Source organism: Panthera onca, chromosome D2 (assembly GCF_046562875.1).
Source record: "Panthera onca isolate mPanOnc1 chromosome D2, mPanOnc1 haplotype 2, whole genome shotgun sequence".
NCBI classification, from domain to species: domain Eukaryota; kingdom Metazoa; phylum Chordata; class Mammalia; order Carnivora; family Felidae; genus Panthera; species Panthera onca.
Genome location: NC_138349.1, coordinates 56774263 through 56794637, shown reverse-complemented (window position 1 = coordinate 56794637; position 20375 = coordinate 56774263). Strand labels below are relative to the sequence as shown.

General features: G+C 54.9%; 1 protein-coding gene across 7 annotated transcripts in view; it reads left to right on the top strand.

Annotated features, from left to right (window-relative positions):
• Positions 1 to 19879, top strand: part of LOC132684662 (uncharacterized) — a 79959-nt gene extending 60080 nt beyond the window's left edge. For 4 of the 7 annotated variants that reach the window (XM_078434328.2, XM_078434323.2, XM_078434324.2 and 1 more), the window contains 5 exons: positions 3396 to 3431; positions 6222 to 6275; positions 7295 to 7348; positions 8369 to 8404; positions 14244 to 17222. In XM_078434328.2, the coding sequence (XP_078290454.1) occupies positions 3396 to 3431; positions 6222 to 6275; positions 7295 to 7348; positions 8369 to 8404; positions 14244 to 14465 (402 nt within the window). In that variant the 3' untranslated portion in view covers positions 14466 to 17222. The other 3 variants (XM_078434329.2, XM_078434327.2, XM_078434326.2) reach the window with 3 other exon arrangements.
• Positions 19880 to 20375: the final 496 nt, after the last annotated feature.

The following is a 20375-nucleotide window of genomic DNA, read 5'->3' as shown; positions in this document are numbered from 1 at the left end:
ACAGGTTCTCAAGCTCTGAGCATCCCCGAACTCCGCGTGGTTTTGCTTTCCTACCCCGGGCGAGGTCATAGCCTCTAATTCCCTTACCGAGGGCTCCCTCTGGGCCAGGTCCTGGCCTGGGTGTGGGGGGAATAGAGAGCTACATATGACACCCCCCCCCCCCCCCCCAAGGAGCACCCAGCTGGAGAGCCACAAGTGGCCTGAGAACAGCCTCTGGCCTACATGTGCCTGATTCAGAGGCAGTAAAGCTCTGCCTTCCTGGGACCCCAGCGTGAAGGACCTGGGGGCAAGGAGACAGTGAAACGTCTTCGTCTCTCTCTTATTTTCCTACTGAGACCCGAGCAGAGCCCCCGCTCTCTGCTCTTAAGCACTGGCCACGGCAGAAAAGCCTGTACAGAGGCAGATTCTCTGGTCCCAGCAGGCTAAGGCCTTTCAGATCTCTCGTCGCAGCCTGCCCTGAGATCAGATCCCAGGTCAGGGCGAGGGGCTGCTTGGGAGGCATCTACATTTCCAGACGTGGGGCCCGGCCTGGGCGAATCTTTTGTCCCAAACTCCAGGGGGCTCATGGCCTTGTCACCGCCTCGCCCTCCCTGGAGCCCTGGGCTTCATCCTCCCTCACACCCCAGAGGGGCTGGCACTCTTCGTGGCTTGGTTTTCTAGAGCTAGTGTGGTCATTCGCGGTCCATCTCCTCATTTTACTGATGGCCCCAGAGAAGAAAGAGGGTCACTTGATGGCATATGTGAAGTCAGTGGTCAGGCCACGCCAGAGGCTGCTCCTTCACTGAGGCCTCAGCCTCGAAAAGGGGCTCATTCCAGCCACTGGGGCTTCCTCCGTCCCAGGCACGAGGCCAGTTCCCACCCTGGGAAGCCGTAAAGAACAGCTTTGTTCTCCAACAAAGAGAAACCCAATTACCCCAGCTTGGCAGGGCTCGAAGGTCTGGTTAATATAATCACAGCAACCAAACAGCAAGAGCAAAAGGTATGATTCCACCCTCATTAGCGCATCAAATGTAGGACCATTTAAGGAGCTGATGTACCTGAAAGAAAACTGATGACTTGAACAGACATTTTCCTGTGTCTCAGGCTATGTCCGGCATGGTTAAATGCTCCTTACTGTTAAAGAGCCTTCCTGCCCCCGCTCAACCACAGATCTCTCCTTGTCCGCCTTCATGGCCCCAACACCCTAGTGAACACTGGGGACTGGAGCCAGGGGTTGAAATGCAAATGGCACAGAGACCGAACAGGTCACATAAACAAAGAAAGTGCCAGAGGAAAGACAAAGTGCCAGTCTACCTTCAACCTGTCAACTTTCAATAGCGAAACGGGCACAGGGAAATACTTTTGCTAGCTTAGGAAAACAACAGAGCAAGCATATTCACAGCTGGCAACAGACGGGGACTTCGGAGAGACAATAGGGAGGCGTGGGGACTGTGGCCCATTGGAGACCATGGGTCCCTTCTTAAGGAAAGCCGTCCCTCCTCAGTTCAGCTGACTGTTGCCTTGGGGGAATGAGGGTCCAGTATTCCGGATAGTCTCATTTTTCAAAGGAAGCTGGACATCTGGCATTTTACATGGCATCTCCCCATTTTCTAACGTGAAGTCAAAATTCCTTGCAACTCTGCAGATTGTGCAAAATATGTCAGTGGCCCACATATGCCCTGAAAACCTCCAGTCTGTGTCCACTGCTCCAGATCTCTCAAGATAACTCAGTATTAATGCTGCATAGACAAAGTGTGTGGATATTTAGTGAAAGCTCTGATTTTTGGCTTCACCACAATATTGTATGCTGTATGGTAGGAGTCTGCTTCTCTAGGACATCCTATTCAGTTCCTCCTGTTTGCCCTACAGAAGTGGTTCTCAGGGCTGGCTACACACTGGAGTTGCCTGGAGCTTTCCAAACATGCCATTACTCCCAGCCTCATTCTTGGAGACTCTGGTTGAGTTGGGGTGGGGTGGGACCCAAGCATCTGTATTATTTGACATGTTCCCCCAGGAAATTCTCCTGTGGCAGTGGGGTTGAGAACCACAGCTTTCTAGGCTGTGAGTCAAGATCATCCTGGAACTTTTGTGATTCTAATACTGAGAAGGAAGTCCCCGGAGGACCCTACTACCCAGCACCCTTTCCCCTGCCCTTCCTTGCCAGGGGGCATTGCCCCACCGTACAATCCTGAGGCCTAGGCGCATTTCTTTTTCTTTTTTTTTTTTTAATGTTTTAAATGTTTATTTATTTTTGAGGGAGAGAGAGAGACAGGGCACAAGTGGGGGGAGGGGCAGAGAGAGAGGAAGACACAGAATCCGAAGCAGGCTCCAGGCTCTGAGCTGTCACCCCAGAGCCCTACCCGGGGCTCGAACTCATGGACCACGAGATCATGACCTGAGCGGAAGTCGGACACTTAACCAACTGAGCCACCCAGGCACCCTGGCCTAGGCTCATTTCTGAACTGCTGGAAGTAGTTTTTAAGAACTCAGTCCTTACCGGGCCAGAGTGTCTCCACTGCCTTCTCTGTGGTTTGTCACATTGGAGTCATTAGACAAATTCCCCCCTGGTTTTTCTAGGTGGGTTTCAGGGGCAGCTTCCCAGCCTATTCCCCCCTCGTATATCACTGGATGCTGCATTGCAAGTGGTCTTAATAGCATCCCACCCGCCAGCCAGTTTACTCCAGGGCGTACGTGGCCTTAGACCTTTGTCGCAGTCAGCTGCCCCCAAAGCCTTCTTCTATAAAAGGGCCCTTGTTTGGGACAACACGAAAGGATCGAGTTCGTGCTGAGTTTTGCAAACTGCAGTGCCAGAGAAAGGTCAGGCATCGTTAGCACTAACATCCAAGCCCCAACGCTGGAGCAGAAGCAGGCTGGCTTCTCCCCCAGGTTCCCAACTCAGTACTGATTTCCTCAGGGTTCCCCAGCATGGCCCGGTCTCAGCTGCTGTGCAAAAGACGCTGGGAAGACAACCCACCGTCCACACAGGCTTGTCCCTCTGCAGTGAGACTGGTCCTGGGGAAGGGATGCACTACCTCTGGTTCCAGACACCTTCCCACGAATTCTCTTTCTGCGTCCCTTTCTCCGGGGCACTGGAAGCCCCTGGGAGAGGGGTTTCTGAGAGGGGATAACAGGCGAGAGGGAAGCAGGGGGCGCTGAGGATCAGAACGGCCTTCTGCACGGATCTCCACCGGCCTGCTCAGCGGTCGGCCCCACTGCACCCAGTGTCCGTTTTCGTTGGTTTCCGTGTGAATACCATTACCTGTCCTCCCAAGCCTATTTCTCCCGTTTTGTTTGATTGCCAGCATTTGTGTCTGTCCAGAGTCACTGCTTCACTCACCTCTTCCCTCCCCGGTCCCTTTTTCTCCCTCCCGTTCCTCCCCTCCCCTTTTCTTGGTCAAACTGTTCCCTTCGTCCAGGGAGCTTCAGGTTTGGACGGCAGGCCTGGGCCACCGGTGAGTGTCGCTTCTCCGTCACCCGTCATCCCACCCCACCCCACCCCCGGCCTGTGACCCCTCTCGTCTGTCCCTGTCCCGCTGTGGCCTCGTTTTCCCCGTGAGTCATGCCTCATCCCACCACCAACACCAGAAAGGTACCGTCTGCACTCAGTTCAGAAACGCTTATTCGGGTCTCTTGGCCAAAGACGGATGGCCTTCATCTGAATTCCCCCGGCCATCGTGTGAACCCAGGGTCCTCAAATCTGAATTTCCTGACTGCCGGGCACGGGGTGGAAGTCTGCTCCAGCGGCATAGACTCTGTTTCTCGCGGAGGGCCGAGTGTGGCCTGGGAGCCCAGCCCCAGGGGTCGGGACCCTGACTCACGCCCACCAAACACAACAGTGTCTGTATGTGCCTGTCATGCCGTGTTGTCTTCATGCTGTGAGCTCTGTCCATCTCCTGTCTGCCCACAAGGGCTTCTTAGTCCTGTGCAGCCCCTGTGGAGTGTACTGGGGTGAGGACAGGTGTAGCATCTAGGATCACATGGGACGGTCCCAGCTCAGTGTTCGGCAGGCATGTTATAGCCACTTCCTGTGGTGCCGCAGCGGCCCCGCGATTCAACGGGGGGCTTATGCAGAGCAAGTCAGGAACATTCGGGTCCCCTCTTCATTCTTTTCTGATTCCAGAAAACAGGCATCACTACTCATGACTAGAAAGCGCCTGGCCCTTCTTCTCGTGACAAACAGCTGAAGCATCAGAAAAAGAGTCTCTCCTCTCCTCTCCACCTGCCAGGCCCCTCCCAGAGCACCCCGGGAGGTCTTTAGGGAAGTGGCTTTCCCACTGAAGCCTGTCACCTTCCCAGGGTATAGGGATCACTGACCACCGAGGGCCAGGAGGCTGAACTTCCCTGCCCGGGAGCCGTCACCAGAGCTGTGGGTACGCCCGGCCCCTTCCAGCCAGGGAGTCCCCGCCCTGCCTTTGCGGGACACTTGTGAGGCCACGGCTGCATGGTCTGCCTAGAAGTCGAGGTTCTAATGAGCTGGCTGGAATGGCCCTCAGGGGAAAGCGAGTTTGCAGGCTTTCATTTGTGGAGGTGCAGGATATCCACTTGGGGTACAGGCCGATGTCAAAAGCACAAAGGCAACAGTGGGCCTTCTCGGGGCCCTGGAGGTGGACCTCACAGCTGGTGCAGCGGGAGCCCAGAGCTTCGAGAAGGAGCCGCAGAGCCTCGTCCTAGTGCACGTGTCCTCGCCAAGCAGAGGCGGTGACGTGGCTCAGCCGAGACCACGGCCCTTCCAGAGCCCCTCTCCACCATGCGTTTACGGAGGCGACACTATACCTGCTCCCATACGGAGACTAGACCTCTTTTCCAGGCATCATTCCGGCTTCGCTCCTCCCCAGTCCCTCCCTTTTCATCCTCCTCACGCCCAGCGCACCTTCCCCAGGTGGCCCGTCAGGCGAGGGGGATGATCTGTGGCTGGAATCAGAGAAAGCAAAACTGTCCTCACAACGCGCTCCGTTCCTCCTGGACGGACAGGGGAGCAGTGCAAATTCAGAGATGCTGTCCCCTTTGGGCCCCAGGTTTTATTTTTCCTCATTAAATCAATATCACAACCTTAAAGGAAAAGTTTTATGGGGCAAATAACCCTGCCCAGCCAATACTGACATTTATTGGTGCCGAATGCGTGACATACATTCAACTGTTTTAATGGGCAGGGGCCTCAAAAGCAGATGCTCGTATCATCATCCCCATTTCACAGGGAGGAAAATGGACCCTCAGAGAGCCCAAGAAACGTCTCCGATATCGCAGAGTTGAAAGGCCTGAGAGGCTTGACATGAGGCCAGGAACTCTGGAGTGCCATTCTGAGCCTGATTGGGCCTCCTTCATTTTTGACACGCTCTTGTGCCACCTGCCCAGTCCTCCCCCCGTAGTTGCAAAGGGGGCACCGAGAACGTCTTAGCGCTCTTTTTCTTTTCCGCGTGAGGTCAGTCAGCGTTTCCCCCACTGGCTCGTGCCCCAGAAAGCCCCCCACAGGCCAGCCCCTCGTCCTCAAGTCCTTGTCTGAGCAGGAAATCTAAACACCGAGGCCGAGCAACAGGAAAGCTCTGAGATGCACACTTCGTCCAGTCCGGGTGGAAACTGGCGAAGATAATTGTGTCACAGCCAGCCCCGCCCCCACCCCCCGGCAGCCCCGATTCGGGAGCCAGCAGGACACATCTCCCGGCCAGGCCAGCGCTGGCACCCGTCCGAGGCACACTGCTTCACTGTCCGGTGCAGCCTGCCCCGCGGGGCCTGGGAGCGGGTGCAGAGGCCCGGCCGGAGGCGGGAGGCCGGGGCGGTGGGGCGGGTGGGCTAAGCGGTGGCTGAACGACCCTCCCGCGCCTGCCTCTGTATGTGCGTCTGCATCGGTCTCTGTGGCATGAAGCACCTCCCGCTGCATGTGGAGCTGCGACGGCAAGCAGGTGCCAGCCCGCGCCCCCACCCCGGGGATGGCCCCCACCCCTCCCAAGCGCTTCAGGGAGCAAACTAAGCAACAGTTCTACCGTTTTCAGCCTTGGCAAGCTTGGTGGTGAAGCGAAAGGGTTTCCCCCCTCAAATCTGGCTCGGAGGCAGGGGGACGCCTCTCTCCCCGAGGCCCCCCACCCAAACAGGAACCCGCCCCAGTCGAATGACTGCCCTGAACGAGCCTGGCCTCGCCAACCCTGAAAATGGGCCTCTGGACCTTGCTCATCTCCAGCGCCGGGCGGGGCTCCCGGGGCTCCCCCTGGCACCGGCCCCCTCACGTCTGCTTTCTTTCGCCTCCCCAGGGTACTCCAGGACCGGTCGGAGTTCCAGGCCCAGCGGGACCAAAGGGCGAGAGGGTGAGTGCTCGGGAACACTGCACACACACAGGGGGGTGGTCTGCACACCAGGGGCAGTGAGTGTGAACACCAGGAGGGGGCCAGCGCCCCGGCCCGGGCTCAGCCGCGGGTCCTTAGCCCCCGCCCATTCCTCCTGGAGCAGCAGGGACCTCCTTGTCCTCTCCCAGTGACCCTCACAGCAGCCCGTGGGGGAGCCGGCCGGCCTGGGTTGCTCACTTTATAGCTGTGAGTGGACAGACGGACAGCTTCCCGTGCTGGGCTCCTAGTCACCTGGCATTAGTCACAGGCTCAGTCTGGCAAGGTCCCCGGTGCTGCTGGGACCAGACACACCTAAACCCTGTATGATTGAGGAAGACAGCATAGAACGGAGTGCCAGGTGGCATAAGAAAATCCTGGCAGTCAGGAGGACGGGCGTTAGGCCAGCTCCCACAGTCACGTCTCCCAGCCGCAGCCCGGGGAGTGGGCATGTGCGGTGCCGGTGGGGGGCTCGGCTCAGGGGACGAGGAGGGCTGCCCGTCCCGTCCGTCAGCTCTTCCCCAACCAGGCCCGCGCGCGGGGCGGGTCACCGGAGAGCCGCTGGGACACTAGACCTCCTCCCTAGGTCACAGGCTTCCCTGAGATCACAGCCGCTTTGGGAACCAGGATGGCTGCTCTCAGAGGGGACAGTTGTGGCTTCAAAGAAGAAATCAAAGCTCTTTGCCTCTTCCCCACCTTCGCTGTCCATGCTCATGTCCTGCTCCTTGTTCCCCTCCCCAGCTTCTGCTTGAGGGCCAGCAACTACCTTCAGGACAGTGTCCGGTTTTTCCAGAGGGCCTCGGGGGATGGGCTCTGCTGGAGGGAGGGAGGTGCCGAGGCACAGTCCACACCAGTCAAGCCCTCCACTCAGCCCTTGCTTTGCAGTGACAGCTCTTTGAGGGGACTGGAGAGGTTTCCTGGGTTTCACACAAAAACAGAAAACGGTTGATGGAAGGTTGTTGCCCCGTCAGGGAGGGCTCATGGGTTTCTCTCTCCTGTTTCAGGGCAGCAAAGGAGACCTTGGGATGACAGGACCATCAGGAGCGGCTGGGCTTCCTGTAAGTGTTGCGGGACGGGAAGTTTCTCTCCGCCTATCCCTACCCCCAACAGAGCCATCGTCACAACAGAAAACCCAGAGCCCGGAGCAGACATCCAGAGCTAAGCCAGAACGCTGATTTCTGTGACAGAGGAGGCTGCCAACAGCCAACTGGCCGTGGAACTTCCCTGCTGGGCACTGCTCGAGGCAGTGCTTGGGACGCGTGGCCCCTGTTGGGCCTCAGGTCCTCAGGCATGAGGCAAACACGTACGAGCCCCTCCCGCTGCAAGCCTCTGTGTTCCGTGCAGTGGGGGCCTCACAGATGAATGTGTCAGCGGCCCCTGCCGTCGAGGAGGGGCAGAATCAAATCCGCATCATAGTAATGCCAGAGGGAGAGGTTTCATGAGAGGGGCGGCTCTCCCAAGAGACAGCCTTCCCAATTACGGCAGATTTTCCCGTTGGGTTGTTATAAAAGTTGGTCGCCCAAGAGAGCCAGGACCTTTGTTTCCCACCCACTGGAAGGTGGGAGGTGGTACATCTGTTCACCAGTTCCATGCCCAGGCAGCTTTGCTCGGGCTAACCCTGGCCGGTCCTTGCCTTGTGCCGTTCCCCTAGCTAAAGACAATGGAGAACAGCCTGTACCTTGAAAAGAGGGTATGAGCAGCTTTGGGGTCATTTATCTAGCAAGAGCCTGGCGGGAGAGCCATGCAAATACCTCTTCTGCCAGGAGAGCTCTCTGTGTCCAGGCCGTGTCCTCAGCACCTGGCACTCATTAGCACGAGTGAGCTAGAAGAATAGAGCCACCGGCCCGGGCCTCGGCTGCAGCGAGAGAAAACCAGGACCCTGTTCTTGGCTTTGCCCATAACTCATTATTTGTCTCTAGGTCAAGCCCCTTTGTCCCCCTTCTGTAAAATGGGGATAATTAAGCCTGTCTCTGATGAATCAGACATCAGTGAAGACCTTTATGATCCTGGAAGGAAGGACGGGATGGCCATCCTGCCTTTTCTCATTAACGTGTCTTCATTTGTGCGATTTATTACAGGGTTTACATGGACCACCCGGGGACAAAGGAAACCGGGTGAGTCTGAGCCTTTGCACTCTGGCTCTGCTTACTAATGTCTTCATGATGTGGTGGAATGATCAATTGGGGATTCCTGACCCACCATTGGCAGATACAGTTTTTCCTGGCAAATCATCCTGAATTAAAAGGCTTTATAGTGAGGGGCTCACTGTGTAGCACGCAGGCAGCCTGAGGCCTAATCCTGAAATAGAAGCATGGATTTTTCCACAAGACAAGGGGAGACTGAATCCCAGGGTGGCCATCAGATTAGCATTGCCATCCAGCAACGGGAGTCACGTGCCCAGCTCTCCCTAGGGTGCCCTGATAATGGACCCCTAAATGGTATTTTCTGAAACTTAGTTTCGCCAGGCATCCCAGGCCACTGGTGAGAAAGAAATAAATTCCAGTTCCAAGCGCAAGCAGACAGCTGTTGTAAGCAGCCAACCCTTTAAAAAATCATCACAGCCATTATTTCTCTTGGAAAAAGTCAGCAGGACCATGAAATGAATTGCACCTCCCGAGGTCCTCTGCTGTCCCTTTGGTTTCTGCCGTCATCAGCAGGACACAATTATTGAATGTCCACAGCACCCATGGCCATATGGTGGTACACGGTGGATGACACAAGACGCCTCTGGGCCCAGCAGGGACCATTTAACTACACCCGACAGAGAGATGACCACCGGGTCCCTTCATAGAACGTCTCATCTGCTGTTTCCTCCCAGTGGTTCTCGGAGTGTGGCACACAGCTCTTAGAGGCCCAAGTGCATCTTCTAGTGGGTCATAATATCCAAGGGTCTTAGAGGTAGACAAGAATGAGTGGGGGAACAGATGGAGAACAGGCCAGAATCACGACAAAATATACTGAGCTCACGCAGACAGAGGCACAGCAGATAGCTTTCAACCCCTGGTCTTCTGGCTGATCTTCGAGCACTGATAACCGTGTTCCTGGCTAGAAAGTGCCAGAATCTGTATGCTTATATCTTGCTTATATCTTATATCCTGTCATTTCAACTTAAGGTGTATTTACTGAACTCCTTCTATCCCTAAATTGTCCTTTCTGGCAGCAGGTCAAAAGCAACTCAATTTGTTCTGTGGCCTCTATAAGTAAGAGGGAGCAGGCAGAGGGGCCCCTACTAAACTGTCCGTGGAAAACCAAGTCTAGAAACCACCGGAAGAAACAGACCTACTTCCAGAAATGTGCTGGCTGTTCAGGCAGGCTGGGAAGCCCACCTTCCTGACTGTGACCACCAAAAAAATTGATCATTCCACCTCTTAGCTGGCACACTAATTCCCTTTCTAATTTATTTCTACAGTGCTCTGGTTGTCTTTGTCGTACTCAATTAATACTTTTTGAACTATTTCTTAAGACTTTTCCAGTTGGCTTGAGGCAGTGAGCCATTTGGAGGCTGCAAAGCCAGTCCCCGGTGGCAGTGACCATGTTGCCCTAGACGTGGAGACAGGCAGAAAGATGCCCTTGTCCCAGCTGGAGGGGTGGCAGGAGACTGGAGGTGCTGATGTAAGGGACTGGGGTTGCTGAATGCACCAGTGAGGTCCCAGGAATCCACGGGAGAATATTTCTTCTCCACGACTCCTTCCTAGCTAAAAGTTTTACACACTTTCCCCTGCCCCACCCATAAATTAGCAATATGCCACTTAGTAAAAGTCAAGTCCGGCAAACGGTCAAGTTGCACAAGCCCGCTTTCGAGCATACCGTACGGGACAACTGACTTATTCCGAAGAGCGGGTCTCTGAATCAAGGAACAGCTTGTGTCCTCTATTCAAGAGATCTGACTCTTGGGATGCCAGAATGTGCTGGAAGAGCTCCCCCTACATCTCACCTCCTCAGACAGACCTCTTTCTACCCCAGGCCCTAATGGACCTTTGGGGAGAGATGTAAGGGCTTGGTGATAAAGCCTTCAAAACAAAGGAAGTTCCAAGCACAGTCAATGCTTTGCCATGGACAGTTTTTTTCCCTTAGGCTTGAAGCTCAGAGTATTGACACTTTGGTCAAGGGAAAAGCCCAGAGGGGCTTAGATGACATTCTAGTTAGAAGCCCCACTGTTGCTCATGAAGATGAAGCTGCAGGTGTTCCAAGCCCCGCCCCCACCCGGTAGGAGAGGGTGGCTACCTGAGGTAGCTCTCAGACTTCGCCACACGTCATGCCTGGGCCTCCGAGAGGCCCCCGGTCGCTGCAGCGCAAGCCTGTTGCTCTGTCTTACGGTGAACCAAGGCGCCATCTTAAAACTAGGCTTGCCTGTGTCCCACCAGGCAACGGCCTTGGAGCCTCTTTCCTGTTCGTGGAAGGAAGAAGGTCCTTGCAGTAGCCGGCAAGGCCCAGAGCCCCAAACAGGCACTTTCCTAAGGGGGACACACAGGGCAATGGAAAGAATGTTCTGTCCTTGTCGCAAGAGACGGTACTCTTCTCGGCCTTTAGCGGCCTCGTGCATTGGGCCCAGGAGCCACGTTTAGGATGAAAAAGGCGGTCACAAGATAAAGGGTGGCACGAATTTGGCAATCTGGCGTCAGGAAAATTGGGTGCCGCGGTGGGACTGCCTGCCAGCCAGCCAGCCGGAAGGTCTGCGTGCACGCGGGGAGGCTGCGGTCACTGTGAGACACGCCGTCTGGGTGTGCATGTGCTTGTGCATGCGAGCGGCCTGCTCCCCCAGGTCCCCTTGCCTCCTTCCCTCTCCTTCCTCCATTATCTCTTTTGGCCCGGGCTGGACACTTCCTTCCTTCACTCCTTCGATATCTCTCCCCCCGCCCAACACGTTCACCCCATTACCATAACCCCATACCCCTCATCCTTTTCTTTCCACTCTCCCAGCTGCAGTTTATGTCTTCTAAGGTCAATTCATGCATCCCTATATTTTACAGAAGCCTCTGCTCCTCGACTTTAACTTGCCCTTTCCCCACCTAGAACCCCCTCTTTGCCAGGGCCTCTTTTTGTCACTCTTTGGGGGTGGGAGGCAGGGAAAATGTAGGTAAAGCTAGTACTCTACTGTCTCCAGAGGGCGTCCACTGTAAAGCCATTTCCTGGGCCCTTAGAACATGGTGCCCCGTGGTGCAAGCTGCCCACCTGGAAAGTCAGGACCACCGCCGACCCTCTGTTGCCCAGAGGCGAATCATCAGGGCCCTGGAACCCCACCCCCGCCCACCCCTCAGGAGCTTTGCCCACCCTCTGAACATGGGAAACTGTGTTTACTTTTACACTGACCGGACCCAAGGTGAATAAGGGACCACATTGCTGAGAAAGTTGACCGTGGGCTTCCCATCCAAGCAGCCGGTGGTTTTGCTTGTCCACTGCTCGGGGACAGTTCACACCATCACGTTCTCACTGGTGGGCAGAGCTCAGGGCCAACACAGTCACACCTAACGCGCATATACACGTTCCCTCCTAAACACAGCATTTTCCAAGTGAGGATGTGCACTTCAGAAAACCCACTCAGACCAGTGCACTGGCCATCACAGGGAACCCCTGGAATCAAGAAATGGGCGGACTTTCCAAAGATTCGGGGAAACATAAAAACTATTCTCGTCCTTTGCCTCCCTCCGAGGAACCTTGCAGCCTTCCACTGCAGGAACACAGTAGACGTGACAGGATCGTGTCCGGAGCCTCGGCTCCAACACTGGCCAAAAAGAAGTAACAATCGTCATTGGCATCATTGTGCGGCAACTCTCACCGGCTGAGCACGTGCCATGTGTCAGTATCAAGCACTTACCGTGCACAAAGTCATCACACCAAAGTTTTGAAGCAGGTCATGTTATCCACGTTCTACAGGCTCAGAGAGGTCGAGTAACTTCCCCAAGACACGTTGCTAGTAATAGGCAGAACGCGCTCTGGCTCCAAGCCTTTGCTCTGATCCCGCGCTGCCCGCCTTCGAGGTCTTGTCCACCTCGGGGAGCACAGTGGAAGCCCCCAGGCATTACGCCATCGGCCTTCTGCGGCCGAGGAGACCCGTTCCCAAGAAGGCTCCCCACGGGCACACTCGGCCCCTTCGTAAGGAAACCCAACATGTGAAAATCCAAACTCAAATTCATTAAAGAACTCCCCATTGCCCCTTTTTAAATGGAGAGTGATCCTGACGCATACAAAGTGGGGTTCGATTTAGAAAGAGGATGCTTAGGGAAGTTTTGCAGAAACAAATGAGCTCCTTGAACCAACCTGTCAATATACAAATAGCTGCCTATGATCCGGACCAGGACGGGCCAGAGACGCACGTACAATGAGAGGACCTCACTGAGAACCAGGAGCCACCATGAGCCCCGGACACACACGTACACATGGATGCTTGTACACTCATGTGCAAGCACACAATCGTACACGCACACACTTGTACACGCATGCCCAAGCACATCTTCACACGCTCACACACACGCATGTGCACACACACGCACACAAACACGCACACATATCCCAGGGTTCTAGATAAAATCATCTTGCCTCCTAATAGAATATCAAAGGGATGAAAACCAATTGGGACAAAAGTTGCCATGTCAAAGCCTTTCAAAAATGGACCCTCGAAGAGAAGGAAGTGGGTCCTCTGTTCATCACAGACCGCTCTGGGCTCGGTGGTAGCAACGCTGGCCACAGATAGATTCCATCGACACTTCCCTCCACTTCCAGCTTTGAGCCCCACTGCTCCCTGTCCCCGGGCCTCAGTTTCCTCCCCTGCCCCCTGCCCACCTGCCTGAACCAAAGTCTCCAGTTTCTAGAGGAGTAAGGATGGGTGCTGGCCTCAAATCCTACTGGGAAGAAGATCCTAATTAAGAGACGGTATTTTCCCTCTTTGATTTTTCTTTTTTTCTTTTTCTTTTTCTGTTTCTAACCTTAACACGGGAATGATCCTAAAGTTTTGATGTTATTTTTTTCTCTCGGACTAAACCATTATTTACAGGGGGAGAGGGGGAAGAAAGGCTCTAGAGGGCCTAAAGGGGATAAGGGAGACCAAGGAGCGCCTGGATTAGACGCCCCCTGCCCGTTGGTATGTCTTCATTTATCACTCGCATTGTTCTGGTGTGTTCCTTGAGGTTTGCCAAGTTTGAAACCAAGAAGGCAAATATCTGCTCACTCGGCCAGGGAAACTCTGCCTGCTGTTGGCTTTGCCTTCAAACCACAGCTGCAGTCATTCTGGCTGAATCCCTTTCCTTCAAAGCTGTAGAACAATGGACGTGTGCAAATGAGAACCCGCTCCGGAGGAAAGGGATTTGGGGAGCAGGCCTTGGCCGCGAGCTCCAGCATGGCTTTGGAAGCCGGTGTAGCGTTTGTGAGCCCCTCATTTGCCTTCTTCGTTTCACGGCCACCTCTGTGGCCAGCAGTTCAAGCTGTTTTGGGATCCTCTGTCAGGATGCAGGAGACCGCCCGGGTTCATGTCCCCCGGGGGCCATCTATACCCCAGACTGGGTAGAACAAGGCCGGGAAAAGGGGGCTCTTAATATACAGCCTCCCGATGCCCACTAGCCATCCAGCTAAAACCAGTAGGGAAGCACCCCCAAACAGGCTTCTGAGGAGCGATTTGTGGCACATCAGCCGGGCTTCTCAAGTGCCTTCACAATCCATTGGAAGGCTCTGAAAACGATGTTACGCTACCTTTGAAGTTCATCTGCGCTGTTTCCAATTGAGTCTTTAAGTGGGGAGGGGGCTGGTTGTACATGTGCCACGGCTCAGCTCTCGTGGCAGCCAAAGAGAGCGCAGAGGTTGAATTTGGGACAGGAGGATCAACGGGGATTTGGGCCCTGCTCGTCGTAGATGCCTCAAGGCCCTGCATCCTGGCTGGGGTAAGACTTGGGCCTCTCCACTCCACAGTCGGAGCTGGCCGGCCTCAACCTAAATAATCATCGTGGTTGGTTTTGTGAACAGGGACACCGAGGTTTTAAAGGAGAGAAAGGGGAGCCGGGGTTACCAGGGCTGGACGGACTGGATGCCCCGTGCCCATTGGTATGGCATCACCCTCCCTCGCCTGCATGGCCGACTCAGGCTTCCCCACGTGTGTGGTTCTTGCCCGCATGCCTCTCCAGCCGCCCTCCTCACGCCTCCTGCCCCATCCACTCAGTCTCCACTTCCTGCCCCTTCTCTCTGTAGACGCTAAGGGTCACCCTGCCCTGGCTGGTCCTCAGGGCCTCCAAGCATGCCCCCTGGAGCACGCAAAGCTTGCCAGATGTTTTCTTGGCTTCTTCCTCCCGCTGCTGCAAAAGCGCATCCCCTTAATGTGAGCCATCCCGCATCTGACCCTCCCTTCCTAGGGGCTTCTAGCCAAACCTGCCCGCAGAAAGTCAGGAAGGTGAGATCCTCTGGACAGGTTCTTGGCAACTGTGACTTCTCTTCCTTCACACGCTGTGGTTGGTTCAGCAAGCATCAGCTGAGCCCCAGGCGGAACGTTTGAATGAGATGCCTGAGCCAGTCCCACACCCCTTCCGCTCCGCCATCTTGTGATGTGGCCGGGGACAGACGGGCATGCTCATAAACGTGGGTAGACTGAGAAGTTCTAGAATTGAGTTAGAAGAGGGGGCCACTCTGCCCGTTCTTCCGGGCTGGCTCTGGGGTCGCTACCCCGGTGCTACCACCAGAACTAAAGGATGGCCCAAGGTCAGGATTTTAGATACTAAACGATTCATCCTTTTTGCTTCAACCTGGGGAAACGCTACAAAACCCTCCCTTGGCTTCCCTCCCTTTCATCTGCAGATGACCCACCACCGGCAAGTCTGGAAGAGAATGGAAAGGTCGAGAATGTAGTTGAGGAAGAGAAGAGGGGAGACAGGGAGAATCTTAGGAACCCTCCCCACGCATGTGCTGGCCGAGTGGCCACAGTGCTGCTCACACCTGGCTCAGGGTCTGTCGGGCAGGGACGTTCTAGCCCCATAGCCACCCTTTCACCTCACTGCAAGGGGAGAAATGGACGGCACCTCACTCCAAGGCAATTGGCTTAGGAGGTTCCCGCTCTCCTAAACTTCCCCAGGAGGTCTAGAGTGCACGGAGCTATTTTCATACAAGTAAGAGATGAGGGCTCCAGGTCCCACGTCTCACTCCGGGGTCACACGAGAATTATCTCTGAAGAGAAGAGAAAAAGTTGTAGGAAAATACGCTGTGTGCCCCTGAGAGGTGACCACGGAGCCCCGTGAAGGGACTTTTTAGGACCAGTATAGACAACAAAAGAAGACTGCAGGGTAGCATGCTCCCCCTTCCCCCCACCCCCCTGCTGAAGCCCCTGCTCACTGCCCCCACCTCCCCACCGCCTGGCCTGATGACCCCCGAGCACGCAGCCATAGGACCCCGGTCCCCCCAGAGTGCCTCCACTAATCACCGGCCAGGTCTCCTCTCGGCCACGTGCCTTCTGTGGCCTGAGTACCTTGAGTTCCGCTGGCCCGCGCCACCCTGCTCCTCTCTCACACACTCCCTCCGCCTGCCCCACTCTCCTCTGTCGCCCTGCCACCATCACGTGCCAATGGGAATGCCGCCGTGGCCCCGCGGAGGCTCCTCTCCCTTCCAGGGTCCATGTGAAGTGTCGCCCCACGGCGGGCTGGGGAAGGGGGCAGGTGTCCCATGAAGCCCTGGAATGCACCACCTCCCCCTGCAGACCCTCCCTGACCCAGAGGGGACAATGAAAGTCATCTTTATTTAGTCCTTAATGCAAACCGGCATTTTCTGCAATAACATCCCATACCGATGTGTCCTTTGTCTATGAATCTCGCTGGGGAAGTGTACATATCTTCCCTTTCTTGTTTCTCGTCGTGGCTCTTTTCCCGTCCCCTGCCCTGTGTCGTTGTGGACATGGGGGCAGGGGGAGCTATCTCAGTTTGAGATAACTAGGCTTCTTCTGCCCTCCGCGGCGGGCCGGCTGCCTGCTACTTGCCAGGCGAGAGGTTTAGGTACCTGTCGTGGTGGATAAAATCGATCTGCGGCACAGAGGGCTCCCGTTCAACCACCTCTGGGCTAACCGCTTGCTCCAGTCATCTGAAACCCTGTGTCCATCCTTCTGTGCCCTGGAGTGTGGAATTCTAGGATCTGGGCTGCAATTCTAGACCAGATCTAGGCCCCGGTTCAGCCTCACACTCCCACCTTGTCTCACAGTTTCCAGATTCCCCCAGGGTATGCCAGAGGGGGCCAGGACATCAGGGCCGGAGAAGCCTCAGGACTTCCTGGGGCTACAGATGCTCCGTGGGTGCCACCGGCAAAGGGGACAGACGGGGCACGGTTGATCCCCCTCCTCCACTTCATCTCCGCCCCCGGCCCCAAATTCCCAGTAACGGCTGAGGCTGAGCCCGAGGACAGCGTCGCCCTGCTGAAGGCACCTCGAGACCATGTTGCGATTCCCATGAGGTTGCTTGCCTCTTTGCACCCCGCCCTCCTCCTTATTGATTATCGGATGGGAACCGCCTAGATCTCTTCCTCCTGCTGCTCAGGAAGGGAGGAAACTAAGATCATAGGAGAGCTGGGAACACCTTAGTGATCACCTCATACAACCGCACCTTCCCCAGGTTTCACAGAGGACGAAAGAGGCCTCCAAGCGCTGAATGACTGAGCTGTGAGCACCTAGCATTCAGTACAGCCAGAGCAGAGACCTGCGCGGCCGAGGGCTGTTCCTAACAGGACACTCAGGTCACCGCTGCTCGCTGACCCCACAGGCGAGGGCAGCCTCCCCCTTGGCCTTGCACGGTGACTGCGTGTGACCCTAGTCAGTGGGAAGTCCGGCTTGCCTCCCACCCATTTCGGAGGCTCTGCCCTGAAGCAGAGGAGAGGGATAGACAAGAGGCGGGCTGCCACAGTGTTTGCGGCCCTTGCTCCCCTGTCCTGCCTGCTCGCCGGGCTGTCCCAGAGTCTGAGCCACCTGCCTTCCTTCCTCCCCGCAGGGCGAAGATGGCTTACCAGTCCAGGGCTGTTGGAACAAGGTAAGGCCGCCCGGTGGTTTGCGGTGCCTCGGGGGACACAGGGGTCCTTGGGGCTCCATTCTCAAGTGACATCATGCACGCACACTTTCCACGCTGAGCCTTTCTGCAGATGAGGCCGCAAGGCATGGGTCGAGAAAGGAATGATCCCAAAGGCAGGGTGCCCATTACACATCCCATTCACTGCACGCACTTAGAGAACCTTCAAAAATGTTTTCTGAGGCATCCGAGGACCCCAGCGTGCGGCGGGTCCATGTGGCCCCACAGCCGATCTCTTCATGCTTCGTGTGGTTAATTTCTACAGCACCTTTCCTCCAAGGACTACTAGACCTTGGGGTTTTTTTGTTTTGGGTTTTTGTTTTTGTTTTGTTTTGTTTTAGAGAGAGAGACAAGGAGAAAGGGAGGGCATGAACGGGGAAAGGGACAGAGAGAGGGTCTCCACATTCAGGGTGATCCCACAACCCTGGGATCTTTGTGAGCTGAGCTGAAATCAAAAGTTGGACGCTTAGCCGACTGAGCCACCCAGGCGCCCCTAGACCGTGTTTCAAAATTAGTTATCGGCAGCTATTCTCGCAGCGTTCACGCAAGGTCAGGTAAGCCACATGATGACATTTATACAGATGTCGGGAATCTAAGTTGCTTAAACTATAAACTCACTTAGCTTCTGTACCTCCTCGTAGAGACTGACCGGCTCACCGCTCTACCCTTCCCCTTGAACTTAAGCTGCCAGAGCTTCCTGCTGGCACACGGGGGACCTGCTGCCCAGCGTCTCCTGAGCTCCCAGAATTCCCATCAGCAATGAGCTTTCATTTGCTCACGCTAGCCTTGGCGTTGCATCATTAACACCGTCTAACACCACAAGGCTGTGTTCCTGAACCCAATCACCCCGCTCAGTCCGGGCCCCCAAAGCACAGGGCTCCTCTGTGCTGACTTGATGACAGCCATCAGGTCACTAATCCGGAAGCCCACCCGGGTCCTCGGCAGAGGTGGCGGCCGCGATGCTGCCCACCCTCCCTCCGCAGCCACCCTCCACCTGGCTCCCACCGAGACTTCTCACAGCCCTCACTACGCGGTCTCCAGGTGTTGGTCTATCCTTCTAAGAGGGCTGGAGAGGGGCGCCTGGGTGGCTCAGTCGGTTAAGCGTCCGACTTCAGCCCGGGTCACGATCTTGCGGTCCGTGAGTTCGAGCCCCGCGTCGGGCTCTGGGCTGATGGCTCAGAGCCTGGAGCCTGCTTCCGATTCTGTGTCTCCCTCTCTCTCTGCCCCTCCCCCGTTCATGCTCTGTCTCTCTCTGTCTCAAAAATAAATAAACGTTAAAAAAAAAATTTTTTTTTAATAAATTAAAAATAAAATAAAATAAAATAAAAGGGCTGGAGAACCCAACCTATCCAAGAGTTTGTGCGTAGCTAACCCAGCCCTGTCTCAGGGACAGTAGTGGCCCGCTTAACAATGAGATGAAGGGTTCCTCTGTGCTAAATGCCCGGAATCTCCTTAGCTCACGGGATTGAGTTAAAGGTAGTGAAACCACCAAGACGCCAGGCCCAAGGTGAAGTACAAGTACCCAAAGCATCCCTGAGCAGAGAAGGGAAAAGCTCAGCTTCAAGGGAGATGCCCCCCCGAGAATCCGTCTCTCCAGCCATGCCTCGTCCCTTTGGTGTGTCCCTTGAGACCTAGTTAAAACTCCACAGGCAGAGGGAAGAGACGTGTCAAATGACGTGTTTCCAAGATTTCCTTCTTCAAGGTTGCCGCTGATGGTTAGGAGATGGCAGTGGTTGAGGTTGGCAGGGGGAGAACAGCCACTGTCCAGAGCTACGGTGTCTTGGGGAAGTAACTAGAAAGCCTCCTGTCTGTTGGTCCACACCAGAAATTCAGTCCCGGACGATGCGGTAATTCATCAACTGCCAAGCCCCCAAAGGCCACATAGAGAGCAAGTGCCCTCTAGTGGCCAGGAAGGGGGTGACAGGAAGGCGAAAGTGATTCCCTGCCTCTGCCTTCTTTCGGGGTGCAGACAGCTCGGGGGTCTTCCGCCCAGGGGGCCGCGGGGCCCTGTTCCAGAGCTGCCCCCTCAGCCCTCCAGAGAGCACACTCCTTCCCCACCAGGGAAGTAGACGCCCGCAGACCCACTGACACTAACTCTACGTTGTTTTGTGTGTTTTTGTTTTGCAGTGATGCCTCTAACCTGGGATTGGCCTGTGTGTGTGTTTGTACATAGAGTATTTATTTTTATACAGTTTTCACTTTTTGAAAATGCCGGAAGTATGATGCATCTTACAGATTATTATTAAAAAAAAAAGAAAGAAAAAGAAAACCTTGCATATTTTGTACAGAAAATGCCAACCTCTTTCCTTTTTGTTTACAAGATGTTTTGTATACGTCTACGACTCTAATACACTTTTTGTTTGTGAGTACGGGCATATGTTTGCATGATATTTGTGCACACTTATTAAGTATTGAAGCTTAATAAATTATTGTGTTCTGGTGCCGAAGGGGGCCGGCCAACACTAAGGTGCTGGCTAGCTTACGTGTGAACTCACGGGGATGTGGACATCGGTGGTGTTTTTGCCAAGAATATTTTAAGATCTTACGGATTTTCATTATTAAAAAAAGTTAAACGTGGCAATTCCTGATCCTGATCAATCATTAAATTAAATACATTCTTTCTTGTGAGAGCAGCAAGTTCCGAAGCAGGGGTCCTCAGAAGTAGACAGCAACTGTATGAAACTGTGAGGTCCAACAGAGGGAGGGAGGGGACTCTGAAGCAACGTCTATTGTAAGATATCCCAAGTTCGTTCTAGAGCCATGTGAACATCTCAGATTCACTTGTGCTGAAACCCTCTAGGATCCCCAGGGCTCCAAAGGGCTATTTGTTACTGCTTTTGGTTTCTTGGGGGGGGTTTTTGTTGTTTTTTGTTTTTGTTTCTGATGATTTTGTGTTTTTCTTCCTTTTGAGTGACAGTCACTAGTCACAGCTACTGCTGTTGGTGGCCGTTCGTTTGACACAGATTTGCAAGGCCCACGCACCACTAGCAGCTGGAAAGCTTGCCTCGTGGCCACTGCACTCCGACAAAGAACATTCAGAAAACACTCACAAATCTGGGCCAGACTGGCA